General features: G+C 39.1%; 1 protein-coding gene across 2 annotated transcripts in view; it reads left to right on the top strand.

Annotated features, from left to right (window-relative positions):
- CCR3 (C-C motif chemokine receptor 3) overlaps positions 1 to 23,241 on the top strand; it is a 50,439-nt gene extending 27,198 nt beyond the window's left edge. Inside the window, exons 2-3 of one of the 2 annotated variants that reach the window (XM_007983944.3) lie at positions 4,750 to 4,886; positions 21,638 to 23,240. In XM_007983944.3, coding sequence (XP_007982135.1) covers positions 21,649 to 22,716 — 1,068 coding nt within the window. In that variant the 5' untranslated portion in view covers positions 4,750 to 4,886; positions 21,638 to 21,648 and the 3' untranslated portion in view covers positions 22,717 to 23,240. Of the gene's footprint in view, positions 1 to 4,749; positions 4,887 to 14,021; positions 20,969 to 21,637 lie in introns of those variants that run through there. The other variant, XM_073010285.1, reaches the window with a different exon arrangement.
- Positions 23,242 to 23,716: the final 475 nt, after the last annotated feature.

The raw sequence follows: 23,716 nt of genomic DNA, 5'->3' as shown, positions 1-23,716 counted from the left end.
TTCCTTCACTATGCAGAAGCTTTTTCATTTAATACCGTCCCATTTGTCTATTTTTGTTTTTGTTGCCTGTGCTTTTGAAGTGTTAGCCACAAGAGCTTTGCCTAGATTAACGTCTTGAAACATTTTCCCTATGCTTTCATCTAGTAGTTTTATAGTTTTAGGTTTTATGTTTAAATTTTTAATCCATTATGAGTAGGTTTTTGTGACAGATAGGGGTCCACTTTCATTCTGCATGTGGCTATTCAGTTTTCCCAGAAGCACGTATTGAAGAGGGTGTCCTTTCCTCAATGTATGTTTTTGGCACCTTTGTTGAAAATAAGTTGGCTGTAAGTGCGTGAATGTATTTCCGGGCTCCTATTTCATTCCATTGGTTTATGTGTCTGTTTTAATACCAACACCATGCTGTTTGGGTTACAATATAAGCTGTTACATTTTAAGATCATTTGGTATGAAGCTACAGTAACCAGAATACTGTTTTTCATAATCCAGGTGCCTGATTTTGATCTTCTTACCACCTTCAAGATTGAGAGAATAATTTCTACACATTTGAAAGAAACCAAGATCTGCTTACGTTTCCTAGTTGGTTAAACACATAGTTCCAGATCTTTTCTCTATTTCAATTACATATTCCTGAGAACCAAACTGCTTTACTTGAAAGTTGCTCCAATGTTCTGACAGACTGACACTTTTAGTTCTTTAAACACATAATGAGCTGCTTTGAATTGTAGTGCATTTTATAAGAAACTGCCTTATTTTCAGAGTGGCTATACTGTTTTTGCATTCCCACTGGCTATGTATGAAAACACTAGTTTTAGTGTTCTGTATTCTTGTCAGCACTTGATATTGTCAATTTTTAAAAAAAGATATTCTAGTAAGTATGTAGTTGTATCTCATTGCAATTTTAATTTGCATTTTCCTAATGACTAACAATGTTGACAATCTTATGTGCTTATTTGCCATCTATACTTTTTTTTTTTTTGATGGAATGTCTATTCAGATCTTTTTTATTGGGCTGGTTTCTTAATGTTGAGTACAGTGTATTTGCTAGGGAAACTTCACAAAGTGTTGCAGCAGTTCTCATGACAGACAGTGAGAAAAAGAGATGTTCTACCTAGCTATGTCCGCCACGAAGGGATCAGGGTATGGAGTTTATATGAGGGTTTACAGATTTGGCCCAGGGCTGGGGATCACTTCTTTTAGTGCTTTAGCAATAACCTGAATACCTTTATTAGTGCCTGGAAGTCTTCAAGTCCCCAGCCTGAGTTCAAGCCACAGAAGACAACACAAAGCTGGCCAAGTCACAGGGTAGTCAAGGTACTCTCTGTTTCTCAGGTGAGACAGAGAAAAAAGTGGGGGGACCTGGGGGACCCTACAATCACTGGTACATGGAATGACACAAGTGAATCTCAAACTCATTATGCTGAGAAAAAAGCTACACACAAAGGAGTAGATATGGCATGATGCCATTTATATACGATATTCTAGAACAAGCAAAACTAAGCTGGAGCAACATAACGCAGATCAGCGGTTGCCTGGGACAGGGGATAAGGGAGTCATTGACTGAAATGGGGCATAAGGTACTTTTTGAGGTGTGAAGATGTCGTATATTTGATTATGATGGTGATTCAGAGAGGTATGCAATTGTTGAATTTGTTGACCTGTACACTTAAAATGGGTGCAAGCAAATGACTCTTCAATACGTTGTTAACTGAAAAACTAATGAGGGAAATCATAGAGATTCTTATAAGAATCTGCCGTATTGCAAAATGTCAGAAAAAAATTCTGTCCCCTGTCCTCTTTGTTTTTCTCCAAGGTCTAGAAATGGAAGTGAATGAACTTTTACAATCTCTTATGAATTAGCTGTTAAAAATCTTTTGCATGTAGCTTCTTTACAGAAATTTCCAAATGCTTTTTAAATCTTTGTAACCTTCTAGGAAATACTAAAATTTGTTGATTTCAGATGAAGAATGCTTTGTTATAGTTTTAACTCTGCAGAGATGTCATTTGGTAATTGTGATTATTTATCAAGCTCCTACCATGTGTTTTATCTCAGCCAAAATTTCCACTGTAGATGGTGAAATTAGGGCTTAGGAAGGCTAAATGACTCATCTGTATGAGCCGTAAATGGGTGAAGTGAACCCGGTCTGTTTGGTGCTAAATCCCGGGTACCTTCTATTTCACCACTGGTGAGAACACAGAGTGCTAATTAAGGAGGCTGGAGTTGGAATTCCTGCTCCATCATTTAGTCACGTGTGACCTTGGACAGGTCACTTGACTTCAATTCCCTTATCCACAAGTTAGGTGATTACCTGTATTGCTCCTCCTTCTGGTCTACTGCATAGTCTCAGGGGGAGCAGTTTGCATTGATTACACTGTGAATGGCACCCAATGGAGGCGGCTCTGGGATGACAATCTCCCTGTTAACTTTAAAGGTCATTGTGGGATTTCCACCCAGAAAATTTATGTGGAATATTCTGAAAACCCTCAAGCACTGATCTCAAATCAGGTAGTACTGGTACTATCACTCAAAATCCTTTAATAGCTCCCACATTTCCATGGAATCTACTGTGAACTCCTCAACTCTTTATAATCTAGCCAAAACCAGCAATCATTTCTCCCTCCACTCTTTGCTCCATGCCCACTACCTCTGCCAGGCCCACAGCTTTCCTGTCTTCAGATGTCATCAGCCACCTGTTGGCATGTCACGTGATCTAGGGATAAAACTCCTCAGATAAAGTGAAAGGAGTGGAAGCCAGATGCACCATAATGGGCCCGCAAAATTCCACCCTCTGCCAGAGACCTGTGGGTGGCTCTGAATGCTCTGCAGGGCTGGAGCTTCTGAATGTGTGTCACCCTAACAGACGTATATAATGTTTTACACATTTTAAAATGTGTATGTGTGTATATATGTTACTCTCCCTGGCTCTTGGCTCCTGGTCTTAGGACGCAAGCATATCTGTTCCCTAATTTCATTCCTGCCTACCCCTGCACAGGGACCAAGCTCACCTCACCTCTTGGTTTTGGTAGCTCTACTTCCTTTTTCCTGGAAACTCTCCCTACCCCTTCCACATGGCCAAATTCTATTCATCCCTCAGGCCCTTTCTCTTCCACGAAGCCGTTCCCAGTCCCTTCAACCCACATGGTCCTGTTTTCTAAACCCCATAGAACTTGCATTTGACATCCCACATGTTGAATCAGAGATATTATGCTATATTTCAGAGCCACCCTGGGTGAATGCCTCTTTCTCACTGAGAGGATCTGTCATGACAACCATGATAAATATTTTCATGACATTGTCCACATGTCACGCACTGGTCTCCACTTAGTCCTAATTTATTTACTCCTCACACAGATCCTACAAGCTAGGCATTGCTACATTATTTTGCAGTAGCGCACGCTGAGGCACACAGAGGTTATGTAGCTTGCCCAAGGTGATATCCCTATTAAGTGGTAAAGGTAGGTTTTGTACTCAAGTGTCCAGCAGCAAAGTCTGGGCTCTTACCACCACTCCAAAATTTTGTTTTAGCCAATTTGAATATGCTATATTGAATATGCTGTGGATTAAATAGTGAAATGTTTCATTGGTTATGCTTTAACTATATTTGAGCATTCTTGATATTTTATCAGGTCTCTGTTGTCTCTGATCACCAACACTCTGATTGAGGTGGAAACTGAGCCCCTTACTCCCTTTCTTCTCTCTCTCTCTCTCTCTCAAATTCTCTCCCTATTCTTTCTTCACATCATGCTTAGTCAGAGTTTTTCCCACAAATATTGGGTGAATACATGGTCTGTGCCCAGTACCATGCTAGGTCCCAAGGGACACATCAGTGCATACAGTAGGCACATGGCTCTGCCCTGTGACACTTATGTCACAGTGACATTCTACCCATGCTTTACATTTGCTTAGCCCTGTATATTCTGCAGACTTTTCACATACTTATCTTAGCTAGTTTCATGGCAATGCTATGACTTAAGAGATGAGGAAGCTGAGGTACAGTGAGTTTAAATTACTACCTCCAGGTTATGCAACTGTGTGTGCCACAACTGAAACTCAGACTCAAGTCTTTTAGACTTGTCTAAACCTTTGCAGCCACATTTTGCCCTATCCGAGTATCTACAGGACCCTGCAGAATAAGTAGTTTATTCCTTTGCCGGGAAATTCTTATTTCATTCTTCATCCTGTCTCCTGATGGGTCAAATCAATGCTTATTCAAGAATTAGAAATCCCAGCATTTTAGGAGGCCGAGACAGGCAGATCACTTGAGGTCAGAAGTTTGAGACCAGCCTGACTAATATGGTGAAACCCTGTCTCTACTAAAAATGCAAAAATTAGCCAGGCATGATGGCACGTGCCTCTAATACCAATTATTCCAGAGGCTGAGGCAGGAAAATCCCATGAACCCAGGAGGTGGAGGTTGCAGTGAGCTGAGATCATGCCACTGCACTCCAGCCTGGGTGACAGAGTAAAATACTGTCTTAAAAAAAAAAAATTTATAACAACCCCCCACCACCAAAAATGAGCAATGCCAATGGGGTGAAGAGCCCCTAAAGCAGCACTCATTGCAAGGATTTCTCAGGCGAGTGGTTAGTATGCGGTGTCAATCATGAAAAAGAAGAACTGCACCAAAGTAAGTATCTTTCTGAAAATCTGCAAAACTGAGAAGCTAGTCTGTTTAAAACAGGAAGTTATATACTTACATTGTTTACTACTTTACTAATGTCTGTGATCTGATGGTATCTCTGTTTCAGGAATGATGACATCTAAGCTATCACTGGGCATATCAAGGACTTCACTAAATTAGCAGGTGCCACTGGTCTTCTTGTGCTTATCTGGGCAAGAACTTACTGAAATACAACAGAAGTTTTTACTTAGAAGAGATTTTCAGGTAGGTGTCACTTTTCCAGGAAAAGGGAGGTGGAACAAGGAGGGGTCCAGGCAGGTGGAAGTAATAACTTCCGGCAGTGCTCTTGGATTTAGAGGGGAGGAGAAAGAAGGTACACAGCAATTTAGAGGTAGTATAGGGCCAGAGTGGCAGAAGATAAGGCCACATATCTCCATTTTCTTCTTGTTTTTTCTAATTTCCCCTTTCTGTCTCCCATTTACACCATGGTACGTTTGCGTGTAGCACTCACCCAAACTTGGCCCTTTATACCTCTTTAGTCAACATCTGTGCCCATGTTACCCTCCTATACTTTCACAAATTCTCAACTATTTTGCATAGGACTACTCCAAAGAGCTTACACTTAATAGCTTGTGTTTCTTTATATTGACTTGTAAGAAATAGTCAGTGAAAATATAATTTATATATGTGTATATGTATACATACATTTTTATATATATACAGCCCTCCCTTGGTATCTGTGAGGGATTTGTTCCAGGACCGTTGCAGATACCAAATTCCATTGATGCTCAAGTTCCTTTTATAAAATGATGTAGTATTTGCTGATAACCTATGAATATCCTCCAGTACCCTTTAAATCATACCTAGATTACTTGTAATACCTAATACAATGTGTACACAGCACTTCATTCATGTGGAGTCGACATAGCACTTGCTGCGTGGCAAATTCAAGGCTTGGTTTTTGCAACTTTGTGGAGTTTTTTCCCAGATATTTTTGATCCGTGATTGGTTGAATACACAAATGTGGAACCCATGGATACAGAGGGCTGATTATAACACATATGTGTGTGTGCATTAAGTATGTATGTGTGGAAATATATGTATTTATTTGAAGTTTTCATTGAAAATCCACACTGAGTCAAGCTACTAGATGAGTCAGTTGATTGATTTGATGTCTTTTCTTCTGGGTGAATGAGGTTGTCTGTGTTAGTGGGTAGAGCTAGAAAGCCTTACCAATTCTTCTGGAAATGCCTGGATTGACAGAGGATGAGTGCTAACTTTGACAAGTACTTCAAGTGAGAGTAGTGGGAATATGGGGTCTTCCACATGGATGTGGTATAAGTTGAAGTATATTTTTGAAGTGCAGGTGTTTCCAGAAAGTGGTGATGATTACATTGAACCAGGCAGGCTGAGTTAGCTCTTCTGGGAGAAGAAAGGTGAGCCCTGTTTATGACTTAATAAGAAAAAAGCAGATCTGTACAGCAGAATAAATTGGGTGAAGGGCAGAAAGAGATAATTCACAGAAAAGGAAATATGAATGACTAATACTTGTAGTTTAAAAAAAATCAGTAATGAAATAAATGTTAATTACGACAATAATGGCATCCCTTTTGCCCATCTAATTGGCCAAGTAATTTTTTCTTTCTTTTAGATCTTCTCTATATTGATGGATGCTTGCTGAAATGGGCACCATCACCTACTAGTGCAAAGAGTATATATATTGTTACACACTTTCTGGAAGCAATTTAAGAAAATGCGTCAAGAGACTTCGAAATATAATTCAGTGTAGAAATTGTGATTTGTGTAATATACCTTAAGGAAATAATTTTAAAATGCACACAAATACGTTTATTGCAGTATTATTTATAGCAGAGCAAACTGTGAACAACTTAATCACACAACGAAAAGGTTGATTAAATAACCATGATTATCTATACAATATGTTGGAATCATTACAAATTACATTTTCACGTAATTTTTAGCCACATGGAACTAGGTGAAAGATAAAGAAATTAAGATATCAGAATACAGAATGATATGCAAAATCATATACAAAATGATTTACACACTTTCTGGAAGCAATTTGACAAAATGCATCAAGAGACTTCGAAATAGAATTCAATGTAGACATTGTGATTTGTGTAATATACCTTAAGGAAATAATTTTAAAATGCACACAAATATGTTTTTTGCAGTATTATCTATAGCAGAGCAAATTGTGAACAACTTAATCACACAACAAAAAGGCAATGATTAAATAACCATGATTATCTATACAATATGTTGGAGTCATTACTAATTACATTTTTAAGTAATGTTTAGCCACATGGAACTAGGTGAAAGATAAAGAAGGTATGAGAATACAAAATGATAGACAAGTGTGCTATCAATTATAATATACATGGTACCTGGAAAGGCTCTCTCTCCATAGCACAGTTGGAGGTGGAAGCACTGGGTCCCAGAAAGCTGAACATTCTGGTCATGCGGAATACCTCACAACCATTTTATTTGGAATGTATACGCATACTTTCCCTATGAAAATATATTCTTCACGACCAACTCCTTCAACTAAATAACATATCAGCCTGTATTGGAAACGAAAAATCGGCCACATTTGAAACACCTGTTACTAAAATGTAATGAACAAGTCTAATATTTGATCAAGGAGATTGGTAAAAAGATTCCAAAATCATTTGACTGTTGGGTGAAACTCTGTCACTTAAGATGAACTGACCGCACCCAGACACAATTCTGAAAGAAACAAGCATGAGGTGTAACTTTGAACCAGTAACTAGTACTAATGATTGGAAACTTTGGAAATCCATGTGCTGCCCTAAAATACCGATGCTGGGAAATGTTTGTGGCTGGAAAGAGAAGACTGCACTCATTCACGATTTGAACTTTGAGAGGCTCTTCTTGTGTATTTCCAGGGAAGAAGCTCACTGGTTCCCTCATTCTGTTCCTGCACTGTTCTCAGAAAGTTCGTCCCCGTGTGTGGGTGAATCTAGTTTCCTCCAAGGTCATCAAATTTCTGCTCTATGAGAGTCTACTTCCTCTTCTACAGGAAAAACTATCATATCATAGACTTTTCTATCTTATGTGGGCCTAAAACATTGCCTAATCCAACCCTTTAATTAAAAAACAACAACAACAACAAAAAAACACAAAACTTTGATCCAGACCAAAGGCATACAAAAAAGAAAAACAAAACTAAAATGAATCCAAATATGATGATTTTCCTTTTTTAACTTTTATTTTAGGTTTGGGGGTACATGTGAAGGTTTGTTGTATAGGTAAACTCGTGCCATGGGGGTTCGTTGTACAGATTATTTCATCAACCAGGTATTAAGCCTAGTAGTCAATAGTTGTTTTTCTGCTCCTCTCCCTCCCCCCACTGTCAAGCAGACCCTGGTATCTGTTGTTCCCTTCTTTGTGTTCGTGAGTTCTCATCATTTAGCTCCCACTTATAAGTGAGAACATGTGGTATTTGATTTTTTGTCCCTGCATTAGTTTGCTAAGGATAATAGCTTCCAGCTCCATCCATGTTCCTGCAAAAGACATTATCTGTTTTGTTTTTATGGCTGCATAGTATTCCATGTGTATATGTACCACATTTTCTTTATCCAACCTGTCATTGATGGGCATTTAGGTTGATTTCATGCAAAGACTATTATTTTTCATACAAAACATTCCAAGTTCTGCCAACTGTGGCTAATGTTTTGGGACTCTTATCATCCTACCTCCTTCTATATTCTAGGTTGATACTAACCCTCTTAAAATTTGGTGCCTGGAACAGAACATAATATTTCAGATGTGTAGTCCGGACAGTACAAAGCTGAGTAAAAATTATTCTACTCCATCCTTTCATACACTGAAGAAGAGTTTATTAAGCAGCTTTCATTTGTCAGGCATCATGCTGGACACTAGGCCTGTACTGTCCACTACTTGCTACATGTGGCTATTTAAATTAAATAAAATAAAAAGTTCAGTTTCTCAATTGCACTAGCCACATTTCAAGTGCTCAATAGCCATGAGGCTAGTGTCTGTCTTTTTTTTTTTTTCTTTTTTTGAGACAAGGTCTCACTCTGTCTCCCAGACTGGAATGCAGTGGCACGATCTTGGTTCACAGCAAACTGGACTTCCTGGCTCGAGAGATTCTCCTGCCTCAGCCTCCCAAGTAGCTGGGATTACAGGGGTGCACCCCTAATGCCTAGCTAATTTTTTTTTTTTTTTTTTTTTGAAGTAGAGACAAGGTTTCACCATGTTGGCCAAGCTGGTCTTGAACTCCTGACCTTAAATGATCCACCCACCTTGGCCTCCCAAGATGCTGGGATTGTAAGCATGAGCCACAGTGCCCAGCCAAGTGTCTCTCTTATCGGACAGCACAGATACAGAACATTTCCACTAATACAGAAAAGTTCTATCGGACTACTGCACAGATAACTAACTTTTCTGGATACTCTAGGTTTTTTGAGAAAAGAAGCAAAGGAAGGGAAGGAAGCGGGAGGGGTTGGGAGGGGATCAACTTAATTGCATAGATGGGAAGCAAGTTGAATATCTAGATGGGTAATTGGATGAAAACATGAAGGGATAGCTGGTGGAGAGGTGGATGGAAAGTCAGGTGGTAGATTTCATTTGTTCTGGATAACATAGCAATATAGACTACCATTAAATTGGCTCTTGTGTTTGCCATTCATGGTGTTAGCTTCTAAAGAACTTGCAACTGAGGATATTCTTTATTCTACCCCTAAGTTTCCCCTTTTCTTTTCACCACACTTAAAGTAGGTTGGAGGGTTATATGACTCAGGGATTTAAAAAAAAAAAAAAAGTTCAAATTTAGGAGGGACTTCATGTCATATAGTGCAGGAGCTGTCAGCCTTGGCTGCACAAGGGAATCACCAGGAGAGCATTAAGAACCACTGAGAGCCAGGTCCCATCTCCAGAGACTCTGATTTAACTGTTCAGAGGTGTAAGCTGGGGATTTTCAAGAGCTCATCTGTGACTCCCACATGCAGCCAGGGCTGAGAAACGCTGCTCTAGCCAACCTGCCTCCTTCTGGGAGAATCCCTCCTACCCTGTCCCTGATAGGAAGTCACTGAGCCTCATGAATTCCTCCAGTCGCAGCTCACTCAAGACCTCACGTGGCACCCATTTCATCGCTGGATAATTCTACTCAAGGTGTTCTTGAGTGGTGGTTGAATTTGCATCTTTGAACTACTTCTTGCTGGTTCTGGGAGGCTTTGCTGTGAGTCACACATAATTCTGATTCTCATCTGCCCAGCCAGTATCCTACTCTCTCCCCTCCCTAGAGTGGCTTTTTTCCAGGATGGATACCCACAGCTTCTTCAACTCATCTTTACTGGGTAAGGCTTCCTCTTGACTGCATTTCAGTTGGTGAATGTTTGCATTAAATGAGCCCTGGACATATTTCGACCACTTTCGGATGCTGTGAAATGATCCTTTCCACTATCTGCATACAACACTTTTATTAATTTAGATTAAATTAAGATTAAATTTAACGAAGTTTACACGCAGGAAGTTTCTTTATTAACCCCATCACGTGTTAACCTCAAGGGAAACTAGAATTACAGGATTTTGGGGTAGTATATTTGTTCTACTTTTATTTTAGGTTCGAGAGTAAATGTGCAGGTTTGTTATAATGGTAAATTTTGTGTTGATGCCCGTTGTGGGTAATCTAAATTGTGTTCATAGAAAACTGTTTAAATTCCACACAGTGGAATACCATCTCATGATTAGAAAGAATGAGGCAGTTCTACAAGTGTTGATATAGAAGGATTTCCAAGATGTAAGGTTTAAAAACTCTCAGAAAACTTGATATTTCTTACTCTGATTTATGTACCAAAGAATGAGACAGTTCTACAAGTATTGATATAGAAAGATTTCCAATGTAAAGTTTAAAAAGTCACAGAAAACTTGATATTTCTTACTCAGATTTATGTCCTGATTTATGCACCAAAAAGCCACTTATAATTATGTATATAAATTCAACCACCACTCAAGAACACCCTGAATAGAATTATCCAGCAATGAAATGGGTGCCATGTGAGGTCCTGATTTATGTACCAAAAAGCCACTTATAATTATGTGTATAAATACATAAACAAACACAAGAGGGCTCAACAACAATCTCCCCTCTGAGGAGGAGAAGAAATTGAGAAAGGGGAGAGTAAAGGAAATTTTACATTTGTCAAAAATAAAATCAGATCAAAATTTCAAGTTGCAGACGTTTATTGTGCACACAAAAGAACAGTTTGAGAGCGAGGAGACATAGATCTGAAAGTGTAGGGATTCCCACTTAGAGCACTTACAGCATAGTTTATAAAGCATAAAGGAGGAAGTACTTTTCCCCTCTGGGTTCAAAGTTCTTTTTTGTAAAAAAAAAAAAAAAAAAAAAAAATCAATAGGTTTTAGGGGAACAGGTGGTGTTTGGTTACACAGATAATTTCTTTAGGGGTGATTTCTGAGATTTTGGTGCACCTATCACCTGAGCAGTGTGTACACTGTACTCAAAGTGTAGTCTTTTATCCCTCACTCCCCTCCCACTCTTCCCCCTGAGTCCCCCAAGTTCATTGTGTCTTTCTTATGCCTTTGCTTCCTCATAGCCTAACTCTCACTTAAGAGTGACAATGTACAATGTTTGGTTTTCCATTCCTGAGTTACTTAACTGAGGATCTCTAATTCCACCCAGGTTGCTGCAGATTGGCATTATTTCATTCCTTTTCATGGCTGAGTAGTATACCATGGTGTTGCTATAAACATGTGTGCAAGTATCTTTCTCATATAGTGACTTATTTTCCTCTGGGTAGATACCCAGGAGTAGGATTGCTGGATCAAATGATAGATCAACTTTTAATTATTCAAGGAATCACCACACTGTTTTCTATAGGGGTTGCACTAGTTTACATTCCCATCAACAGCATAAAGTGTTCTCTTCACCACAACCACGCCAACATCTATTTTTTTTTTAAATTATTATAGCCATTCTTGCAAGACTAGGCAGTATCACATTGTGGTTTTGATTTGCATTTCCCTGATAATTAGTGCTGTTGAGCATTTTTGCGTATGTTCGTTGGCTATTTGTATATCTTCTTTTGAGAATTGTCTATTCATGTCCTTAGCCCACTTTTTGATGGGATTGTTTGGTTTTTTCTTGACGATTTGTTTGAATTCCTTGTAGATTCTGGATATTAGACCTTTATCGGATGTATAGATTGCAAAGATTTTCTTCCACTCTATTGGTTGTCTGTTTACTCTGCTGATTATTTCTTTTGCTGTGCAGAAGCTTTTTAGTTTAATTGAGTTCCATCTATTTATCTCTGTTTTTGTTGTATTTGCTTTTGGGTTCTTGGTCAAGAACTCTTTGCCTAAGCCAATGTCTAGAACAGTTATTTTGAGGTTATCTTCTAAAATTTTTATGGTTTTGGGTCTTAGATTTAAGTCTTTGATCCGTCTTGGGTTGATTTTTGTCTACAGTGAGAGATGAGGATCCAGTTTCATTCTTCTACACGTGGCTAGCCAATTATCCCAGCACCATTTGTTGAATAGGGTGTCCTTTCCCCACTTTATGTTTTTGTTTGCTTTGTTGAAGGTCAGTTGGCCTTAAGTATTTGGGTTTATTTCTGGGTTCTCTATTCTGTTCCACTGGTCTATATGCCTGTTTTTATACCAGTACCATGCTGTTTGGATGGCTATGGCCTTATATTAACAGTACAGTTTGAAGTTGGGTAATGTGGTGCCTCCAGATTTGTTCTTTTTGCTGTCTTGCTTTGGCTATGTGGGCTCTTTTGGTTCCATGTGAGTTTTAGGATTTTTTTCTAATTCTGTGAAGAATAAAAGTGCTATTGTGATGGAAATTGCATTGAATTTGTAGGTTGCTTTTTGCAGTATGGTTATTTTCACAATATTGATTCTATCCATTCATGAGCAAGGGATGTGTTTCCATTTTTTGGGTCATCTAAGATTTCTTTCATCAGTGTTTTGTAGTTTTCCTTGTAGAGATCTTTCAGTATTTTGACCTTTTTTTGTGATTTGCTTGTACATTAACAATGGTGTTGAAACAAGAACTTTTAAAGCTGATTAAGCTGATTTGTCTATAGCAGATTGGTTTAATTTCACTGAATCATGCTGACAATGACATAAACTTTATATTTTGTGTTTCATTTATTATTACAGTTGGCTTTTCAGGGAAATCAGGATGCCTTCAGTCTTGGCTATGTGGCCATGGGTGGTTGGCCTTGAGGAGTTTGGGCTATAATCCTGAAAGACACAATCCTGAATGCCATAATTCCAAATGTTGAAATCTAGAAAGACTAAAATTTTAAATCCAAAAACCACAATCCCAAAATATTAAAATCCCGAAAATATAACTCTGAAAACAATAATTTAAAAGACATTTATTTATATTCCTAAAGGAGGATTTATCTTGAAAAACTTATTAAAACACAACAAAACACTTCATAAAAGGGAATAATATCATATATATTTTTGCAAGCATAAACACTCAGGCATACTAACAACAGTCATAAGGGTTTAACAGTTATGAGCAGATGAATTTACTCATAAATACATAGGTCAAAAATCACAATATATAAATGCATATCACTATAGTTGGTAATTGTGTGCACCCAGCTTTATAAACTGTGGTCATCTGAAATACTGTGATGGACATCCTCAGTCTTTGAATGAGATCAGTCAACAACTATGATGGGTCACCACCACATTTGCCAGTTGCCCAAAGAGCCAAGACCTCGAGAAATTGTATCTTTCACAAACACAGAGGCACAAAAAGGACATCTGTTTATTTATGAAGGAGGTCTTGACATTTGTGTGCACACACACAATGCTTACACACAAAGTTATAATAGTAATGCACTTTCAGGAGTCAAATTTGAAAAAAAAAAAAAAAAAAAAAACGCATAAAACATAATAGAACTCTCTAAATGTCTTTACACAGTTTATACCTCCACTACTGAAAATGACGCAAAGATTAAATACATAGCATAGTGAATTGGCACTAGGTGTGAAGGGACAGAAGTGATACACAATTGAGTAACTTGGCAAGGGAAAGGGAAATTTCTTGCATTTTTCCCCTGTGTTTTCTCTTCTAGGTTCTTCAAAGCACTTGCTGCACTTGTATTTGGAGAGTCGTTGTGGTCTACACATTGCCTAAGTATATGCTGTCCATTTAAAAGTCCGCTTATTGCTTGGCTGTTGCAATTAAGGATTGGTGCTTTTGTAGCATCAATAATAATTAACTTAAAAATTTTTATCTTTCACCATTAAAGTAACCTCATACACTTAGCTTGTCACAGGCTTTTTTTTTTTTTTTTTTTTTTCCCCCTGGGAAAAACGTTCACCAATTTCTTCCATTGAGAATAAAGGAAGAGTAATGGAATATTGTGATGCTCATTAGACATTTAAGATGAAATTTTGAGTAGGAGTTTGGGTCAGGGCTTAAGACATCAATTTGAGAGTCCTTAGCATGTATTAGTATTTAAAACCACAATGGCATATCATTCCAGTAAGAAGGATGATACTCAGCTTCCTCAATACCAAATCTATATTAGTCTGGGTTCTCCAGAGACAGAACCAATAGGATATGTATGTAGATATAGGAGATGGGATTTATTAGGATAATTGGCTCCCAATTATGGTGGCTAAGAAGTCCCACAACAAACCATCTGCAAGCTGGAGACCCTGGAATACTGGTAGTGTGGCTCAGTGTAAGTCTGTAGGCCTCAGAAACAGAGAAGCCACTGTTGTAACTCTCAGTCCTAGGCTGAAAGCCGCTGAGTTGGGGAAGGTGGGTAGTTGTATAGTTCAAAGGCCGGTGAGCCTGGATTTCTCATGTCTAAAGCAACAGAAGAACAGTCTGTTCCAGCTCTCAAAGACAGACCAATTCGCCTTCTGTAATTGTTCACTTCAGGCCTCCAGCTGATTGGATGGTGCCTGTCAACACTGAAAGCAGATCTTTCCCACCTAATCCACTCAGACTCACACAGTAATCTCTGGAAACACTTTCACAGACACACTCAATACAATGCTTCACCAAGTTTCTAGTTATTCCTTTACCCAGTCATGTTGACATCTAAAATTAAGTCCACAAATCCACCCTTTGTCAAGTTGATGTGCATACACATCTCCTTAAACCATACTTAATTTTCAAATAAAGATAATAGCAAGTAATAGTTCCTCTTAACACAATGCAACTAACATTATGCAACTACAGTGTGTACAACCAGAAATGCACTAATCCTTCCCCAGAATTCAGCTTTCAGGATTTCAACATTAGGAATTTTAATCTTTTAGGATTGTGATTTTGATATTTTGGGATTTCAACATTATGGTATTTGGGATTGTGTTTTTCAAGAATATGATTAGCACTGGGTCTTGGGATGTATCTAAACTGTGGCCTTCATTTTTATTTTTCTTTACCAGTTCCCCACTTTTGATCATTCTCTCACTTGAACTGAGAATGTGACTGGCTATTACCCTTGGTTACTACATGTTGTTTTCCTTTCTGCAGACATTTATGGGTCACAAACTAGAATCTCAGTAGGTTATTTTGATGACTCTTGTTCATATGGTTTTGGTTTTCAGTCTTCACGGAGATCAACTGTTGAGTTAGTGGCTGCTGACAAGCACTTAAGACCCTTGTGAGACTACATTGCATAAGGGATATTATCAATATGACTAATAGGAGGATAATACCAAGAGTCTGAAAAATACCCCAAAACCAACCAAACCAACCTACTTAAAAGAGCTAAGATTTAGTCAATCAATTGTGCTTCTCTGATCTGGTAGAATAGTAGGATCTCATCTCTTAGATCTCTAAGATTTAGGGCTATAATTCCTGACTCAATGACATAGAAACAGCATTTTAAAAAATATGACTGTTTCACTTTAATAGATTTTCTTGGCTTGCAGTTTGAATGTCTGTGGTGGTGTCATTGGTGGTCCAGGGAACTTTCTGAGCAGCCATGCAGCAACATGCACAAAAGATGTTCATATACAAGCTGTTGTGGTGATTTCTCTGGAGTTTATTTTAGGTAATTCAACTTTAGCTTGCAGGACTGTAAGGCTGAAAACAACCCTAGTTCAAAACTGTCAGAAACCTATAAGTGTCAGAGTATTTCTATGAATTTCATGTCATTTTGTACCATAAGGTATTTGCAAAAGCTTTCAGGAAAGCACCAGAGTAAAACAATAACTGCTGTGGATGAACAATGGTTTAAAATGCCCCTGAGAATTTACTATAATGCAGTTAAAGAAGAAATTTGGTTATTTCTGTGATATACAACATTTTGGCTGATGAAATATATACAACATATGGCTGATATACAACACATGGCTGATAAAATTATACCAGGACATATCTGATGGGTAGGAATTTCATATAATTTCTGAAACATATTAATAACATGTATCTATACAAATATAACATAAAGAAGATTTAACATTATTTTTTATTTGGCAGTGCTTCCCATACAATGTAATATGTTAAATAATTAGTCTAACATCTCTCTTTTTATAATATAAGGAGAGAATAAATTCCTTTGAGGATTTTCCAGAGGCTCTCTGCAAAATTCCAAAGTTAGCTTAAGGTCAAAAAGACTGTAGAATTGATTTAGGAAGGTTGTCAAAAATGCGAAAGATTTAAAGCACTTGATTAACTAGGATCACAGTTCACTCTGAAACAACACTTAGGTATCCATTTAGCCAAAGTGACAAGTAAAAGATTTAAAAGGCAAACACAGAAAGTTACATAGTTGTATTAGTCCATTTTCATGCTGCTGATAAAGACATACCTGGGACTGGGCAATTTACAAAAGAAAGAGTTTTATTGGACTTCCAGTTCCATGTGGCTGGGGAGGCCTGACAATCATGGGGGAACTTGAGAGGCACGTCTCATGGCGGCAGACAAGAGAAGAAAAGTTTGTGCAAGGAAACTCCCCTTTTTAAAGCCATCAGATCCCATGAGACTCATTCACTATCCTGAGAACAGTGCAGGAAAGACCCACCCCTATAATTCAATCACCTCCCACCGCGTGTCTCCCATGACATATGGGGATTGCAGTTCAAGATGAGATTTGGGTGGGAACACAGCCAAACCATATCATTCTACCCTGACCCCTCCCAAATCTCATGTCCTCACATTTCAAAACCAATCATACCTTCCCAACAGTTGCCCAAAGTCTTAACTCATTTCAGCATTAACTCGAAAGTCCATGATCCAACATCTCATCTGAGATAAGGCAAGTCCCTTTTGCCTATGAGCTTGTAAAATCAAAAGCAAGTTAGTTACTTCCTCAATACAATGAGGGTATAGGCATTGGGTAAATACAGCCATTCTAAATGGGAGAAATTGGCCAAAACAATGGGGTTACAGCCCCCATGCAAATTCGAAATCCAGCAGGGCAGTCAAAACTTAAAGCTCCAAAATGATCTCCTTTGACTCCATGCAGTCAAAGGTTATGACTCCATGCAGTCAAAGGTTATGCAGTCAAAGGTTATGCAGTCAAAGGTTATGACTCCATGCAGTCAAAGGTTATGCAGTCAAAGGTTATGCAGTCAAAGGTTATGACTCCATGCAGTCAAAGGTTATGCAGATGCAAGAGGTGGGTTCCAATGGTCTTGGGCAATAGTTAAGAAAACAAAAATGAAAAATCTTAGTTCTTGTAACACAAATAACTCTATTTTCATAAGTAATCAAAGATCTTGATAAAGACAACTTTGTGGTTTTTAACAGAAAGAAGACCAAATTCTAGTTTTTCATCAGTGTACTTTGATATTGAAAGCCCATTTTAAAATCTTTGTAATAAATTCATTCAATTTTATCCAGTTTAACCACATAAGATTCTCTGTCTCATTCTCTTTCTCTCCCTCCTACTTTCTATGTTCATTTAGCTTTTGTTCTTTATTATCCTCTTTTTTCATGTTGAAATAATCTTTAAATAACCTTCAAAGTAGAACAAAATCACGTTCCCAGGTATAAAACCTTGATATTGTAAAGTTATCAATTCTTCCTAAATTTATTTACAAATGTAACACAATTCCACCCAAACTTGAGTTTTTATAGGTGATTGACTAGATGATCCTGAAGTTTAATGAAACAAATGGCTCTAATATGTAAGACATTTGGAAATATATAATGAAAGGGAGTTGCATAATAATATCATGTATATAAATCATCTTATAAATCTACAGTAAGAAGAGTGTCCCTAGCACAGAAATAAAATATCAATAGAATATAAAGTACAAAATCAGAATCAGGAACATTAAAGAATATATGACAAAGGTGATATTTCAAGCCCGAAGGAGAGAGGACAGTTATTCAACACATACTGTTTCAAAATTTGTCAGACAAGAATGGAGAGGAGGAGGCTCCTCTCCTCTGACCCCAGGGAATGTGAGAAGAGACACAGTGGTTATGACAGGAAGCAGTCACATCTGTGAGTCCCTACCTTCCCCATCAGAGCTAGGGGGCATGGAGCACTCTCTGCTAAGATGGGGACCCCCAAAGAATGTCTCCCTGCAGGGCACTTCCTTACCAGATGGGATGCCAGTGCTGTTAAGTTGGTGGTCAGGCAGAAAAAAAAGATCTAGTTTGTACTCTTGAGAGTTCCTCAGTTTGTTCATGGCATGGGCAGGAGTCAAGGAGCAGCAGCCTTGCCTCAGTGCCTACCAGTGCAGGAAAAGCTACATAGCCTGGGCCGGGGCCCTGGTGGAGACGTAGTGGTAACAGAGAGGGCTCTCCATTGCAGACCAAGGAAGACTAAGAATGAATACCTCATGAGTCTATTAGCTACAAACCACCACAGCAGGTTCCAGAAAAAGGCTCAGGGTTGGGACCACATCACCCCCACTCAGCAGACACCAGTCATGTAAATCAAGGACCAAGAGGAGACAGAAACACCCCCTTCCCACTCTGCCCCGTGTCTCAAGTTGTACTGGCCTTTCCTCCAGATCTCTGCCACCGTCTTAGAAAGGACCACTGAGAGAAGAAACTGAAATTATAAGCTGACAGCATAAAGAGGATGAGTAAAATCTAAAATCATTGTTCAAATGAATGAATCAAGAGAAGTTTAAACCACTTTGGACTAAAATGTGTGAATCCTTTTTCCTGCTACCCAGTAGATGAGAAGCTGATAACAGAGACCAAAATAGTTTGGAGACTAAAGAATTATTGCACATTTTACTGCTGAGTTGTATTGTGAGTAATTTTAGTTGACCTCACTTTCTTAAATCTTGCACATAGGCATCCGTATCTCCACAGAGAAATGTTAGCAGTGGGAAATGCTGCATGAGGAGATTGGGTGTTTTTTACTTTTGTTTTTGTGCTCTTCTTTTTTGTTATTTTTACTTATGTACTATTACCCCATCATTTTCCAAAATGCGAAAGGCCATTTTGAAAGCCTAGTTCAAACCTCTTGAGTATTTTATACCTAAACATTCATCTTGATTGAGAATGGGTAGACAGATGAAAACCATATCAGGTTTTTAATTTTTTAATTTTTGAGACAGAGTCTCATTCTGTCACCCAGGCTGGAGTATGGTGGTGTGATCACAGTTCACTGCAGCCTCAACCTCCTAAGCTCAAGTGATTCTCCGACCTCAGACCCCAAGTAGTTGGGACCACAGGTATATGCCACCATGCCTGGCTAATTTTTTATTTTTATTTTTTGTAGAGACGAGGTCTCACTACATTTTCCAGGCTGGTCTTGAATTCCTGGGCTCAGGTGAACCTCCCACCTGGGCCTCCCAAAGTACTGGGATTACACAGGCATGAGCCAAAGTCCCCTGCCCATATGAGATTTTCTCTCTCTGATCCCATGCAGCTAGTAATCAAGGACTTGGTTGCTGACTCTGGAGGACCTGTATGCTTTCTTGAGCTTTGAACTTTAGTGCTAAAGGCTCACAGGCAGCCCTGAAACCCAAACCAAAAGGTTCTATGGTTTATCATCTTGAGCATGTTGATTTTATAGAAATAACATATGAATTAAAGATACTACCCTCAAATTGAGCAAAACTTAAGTAATTTTTTTAAAGTTTGACCTGTTTTTAAATCACTCTTGGAGAAAAGGAAAATAAATACAAATAATTAATGGTGAGTACAGGCTACTATACCTTTGTTCTCCAGAATAAACAGTTCTGTTCCTTTCTTGCTTTAGATGCTGAAGTGTAGGACACTCTCTGTGATTGTACATGTGTAACTGACAAAATGTGTCTTTTTTTTCTCAGCTGCTATGGATTGGATTATGCTATTAGGAGTAAGAATGCTGATAGGAGCACACACAAACTATTTGTTCCTCAAGTCCATTTTCCTCCTCAAAAGCCTGGAGCATGCCGTTGATCAGTGGGAGATGTACCTGGACAGACCCATGAAAAGAGATCAGCAAGTTCCACCCAAGGGACCCTATTTTTCCTAATTTCATTTGAAATAGCTTCTAATTGTCCTTCTTTCATTCCTGGTTCCTACCAGTTTTACAGCTTTTTCTGGTTTCAAATGTGAACTCACATACACTCTCATTTATCCTCATAACAACCCCTAGTGACCCAATGGTCATCAATTTGGATATAAGAAAAGGAGGCTCTGCGTTAAGGGCTTGTCCAAGGCATCCAGCTGAGAGGTGCTAAGACTGGCTTCATTTCCATCTCTATTCTCACTGACTTTGACCACACAGAACCCCAACATGTGGGGCCTCAGTATTTGATCAATTATTCTATTAAGAAGCAAAAGCAATTCCTCGCATTGGCCCCAGTTATTAAGCGTTTCTGATTTACCTCGAGAAACGTTCATCAGCCTGTATATTCACATCTTCACCCTTGTCCCTTCCTCCTAGAAAGAAGAAAGTCAGTTGGATGCCCTTTGAGGAACTAGTGCAAGGCTTAACTGTCCTTCCACGACTCCTGCCTTATCTGTTTTCTATTTTCCTCCTTCTCCACCGAAGTCTGTAATCTCAAGAAAAGCAGGCATTGGCCTTAGGGCTCCTGGCCTAAGAAATATCGAGTCCAATAAGAAATCTCATTGACTGACCCCTCCTGCTTACCCCTTTGTGATGGAGAAGCTCCCAGAGGTTTGCTTTTGGCACATTACCAGCCTAACTCAGCATCACTAGGAGCAGGAAAAGGAAAGTAACCTAAACTAATACTGCTTATAATTGTAATTATTGTAATAGTTAATTACTGTATTTGTACAGGTGTAACAGACAAAAGGTGTATTTTTTTCACAGCTGCTATGGATTGGATTATGCCATTTGGAATAAGAATGCTGTTAAGAGCACACAAACCAGTTGTTCCTCAAGTCTGTAGCAAATTTTCCAAAAGTTAAATTTAAAAATCACTACATTTGAATTTAGTGACAGGAGAAATGGACATAGATAGAGACTAAAGATCTAGCCCAAATTTTATATTTACTTGTTAGAGGATTTTGAACAAATTACTAAATTTCTTCAAGGGTTCAATTTCCCCATTAACTTTAATGAATGGCACATCATTATGGGGCCCCAGAGAAGCACAGTTACTTGTAATTGTAATCATCATTGTTATTATTATTATACATATTTTGCTTTTAAATGGATAAGGATTTTGAAAGTATATATAAACTGTAAAACATAAAATGCAAAACACCGTAAGAGACAGTAGTAATAATAATGATTATTATATTGTTATCATTATCCAGTCTGTTTTTTCCTGTTTTGTATTTCTTCCTTCAAATACTTTCAGAAATCAGTATCCCCATTCATCACCACCATCCCACAACATTTGTTTCTTTTCCCATCTCGGATCATGCTGACTTTGAAAGCTTCAGCTCTTTCCTTCCTGAACCCCTCTCCTGGTACCTCTGATATACCTTTTGAAATTCATGTTAAAGAATCCCTAGGCTGCTATCACATGTGGCATCTTTGTTGAGTACATGAATAAATCAACTGCTGTGTTTTACAAAGGGTGATTATGCTTAATTGTGGGACTGTATTTTTCTTCTTCTATCACAGGGAGAAGTGAAATGACAACCTCACTAGATACAGTTGAGACCTTTGGTCCCACATCGTACGATGATGACATGGGCCTGCTCTGTGAAAAAGCCGATGTGGGAGCACTGATAGCCCAGTTCGTGCCCCCGCTGTATTCCCTGGTGTTCACTGTGGGCCTCTTGGGCAACGTGGTGGTGGTGATGATCCTCATAAAATACAGGAGGCTCCGAATTATGACCAACATCTACCTGCTCAACCTGGCCATTTCGGACCTGCTCTTCCTCTTCACCCTTCCGTTCTGGATCCACTATGTCAGGGAGCATAACTGGGTCTTCAGCCATGGCATGTGTAAGGTCCTCTCGGGGTTTTATCACACAGGCTTGTACAGCGAGATCTTTTTCATAATCCTCCTGACGATTGACAGGTACCTGGCCATTGTCCATGCTGTGTTTGCCCTTCGAGCCAGGACTGTCACTTTTGGTGTCATCACTAGCATCGTCACCTGGGGCCTGGCAGTGCTAGCAGCTCTTCCTGAATTTATTTTCTATGGGACTGAAGAGTTGTTTCCAGAGACTCTTTGCAGTGCTATTTACCCACAGGATACAGTATATAGCTGGAGGCATTTCCACACTCTGAGAATGACCATCTTGTGTCTTGCTCTCCCTCTGCTCGTTATGGCCATCTGCTACACAGGAATCATCAAAACGCTGCTGAGGTGCCCCAGTAAAAAAAAGTACAAGGCCATCCGGCTCATTTTTGTCATCATGGCTGTGTTTTTCATTTTCTGGACACCCTACAATGTGGCTATCCTTATCTCTACCTATCAATCCATCTTATTTGGACTTGACTGTGAACGGAGCAAGCATGTGGACCTGGTCGTGCTGGTGACAGAGGTGATTGCCTACTCCCACTGCTGCGTGAACCCAGTGATCTACGCCTTTGTTGGAGAGAGGTTCCGGAAGTACCTGCGCCACTTCTTCCACAGGCACGTGCTCATGCACCTGGGCAGATACATCCCATTCCTTCCTAGTGAGAAGCTGGAAAGAACCAGCTCTGTCTCTCCGTCCACAGCAGAGCCGGAACTCTCTATTGTGTTTTAGGTCAGATGCAGAAAATTGCCTAAAGAGGAAGGACCAAGCAGATGAAGCAAACACATTAAGCCTTCCACACTCACCTCTTGAACAGTCCTTCAAACTTCCGGTGCAGCACCGAAGCTCTTGAAGACACTGAAATATACACACAGCAGTAGCAGTAGATGCATGTACCCTGAGGTCATTATCACAGGCCAGGGGTTGGGCGGTGTACTCATCATCAACCCTAAAAAGCAGAGCTTTGCTTCTCTGAAGAGTTACCTACATTTTAATGCACCTGACTGTTAAATAGTTACTATATGCCGCTACAAAAACGAAAAAGTTTTTATATTTTATACATTAACTTCAGCCAGCTATTGATATAAATAAAACATTTTCACACAATACAATAAGTTAACTATTTTATTTTCTAGTGTGCCTAGTTCTTTCCCTGCTTAATGAAAGGCTTGTTTTTTTAGTGTGAATAAATAATCTTAAGCAACATAACGGCATGCCATTCCTGTTCTAAATATTCTTAAAAGTTTGTTGATTTCCTGTTCACACTGAATGGCAAAATTTCCCATGGATGACTCACAGAGCCCTGAGAAGTGTGCACTGTCCTCTTAATGCCAATCTTGCATTGCTGAGGAGGCCAGGGGCCTCCCGTAAATATGAAGTAGCCTGGGTATGGAGCGGGGAGGTGTTGGGCCTGCAGAGACTCTTGACACCTGTAGCTCAGTGGCTCTCAAACTTGTCGTCAGAAGCACCTGGAAGGTGTGTGAAAACGTGGATAGCTGGGCCCCACCCCAGACTTTCTGATTCAGCGGATCTAGAATGAGACACAAGAATGTGCCTAGCATCACTAGCAAGTTTTCAGGTGATGCTGATGATGCTGGTCCTGGAACCACACTTTTAGAACAACTGCCCTAGCTAAAATGTCTGGATGTTCCAGAGTCATCCTTGAAATTGCAGATTTTAGGCGTCAGAAGGAAATGTAAAATACCCTTGTGATCTAGGCTCTGCCAAGAAA

Source organism: Chlorocebus sabaeus, chromosome 22, assembly GCF_047675955.1.
Source record: "Chlorocebus sabaeus isolate Y175 chromosome 22, mChlSab1.0.hap1, whole genome shotgun sequence".
In the NCBI taxonomy this organism is placed as follows: Eukaryota; Metazoa; Chordata; class Mammalia; order Primates; family Cercopithecidae; genus Chlorocebus; species Chlorocebus sabaeus.
The sequence above is the reverse complement of the archived record's forward strand: the minus strand, read 5'-3'. Positions and strand labels throughout refer to the sequence as shown.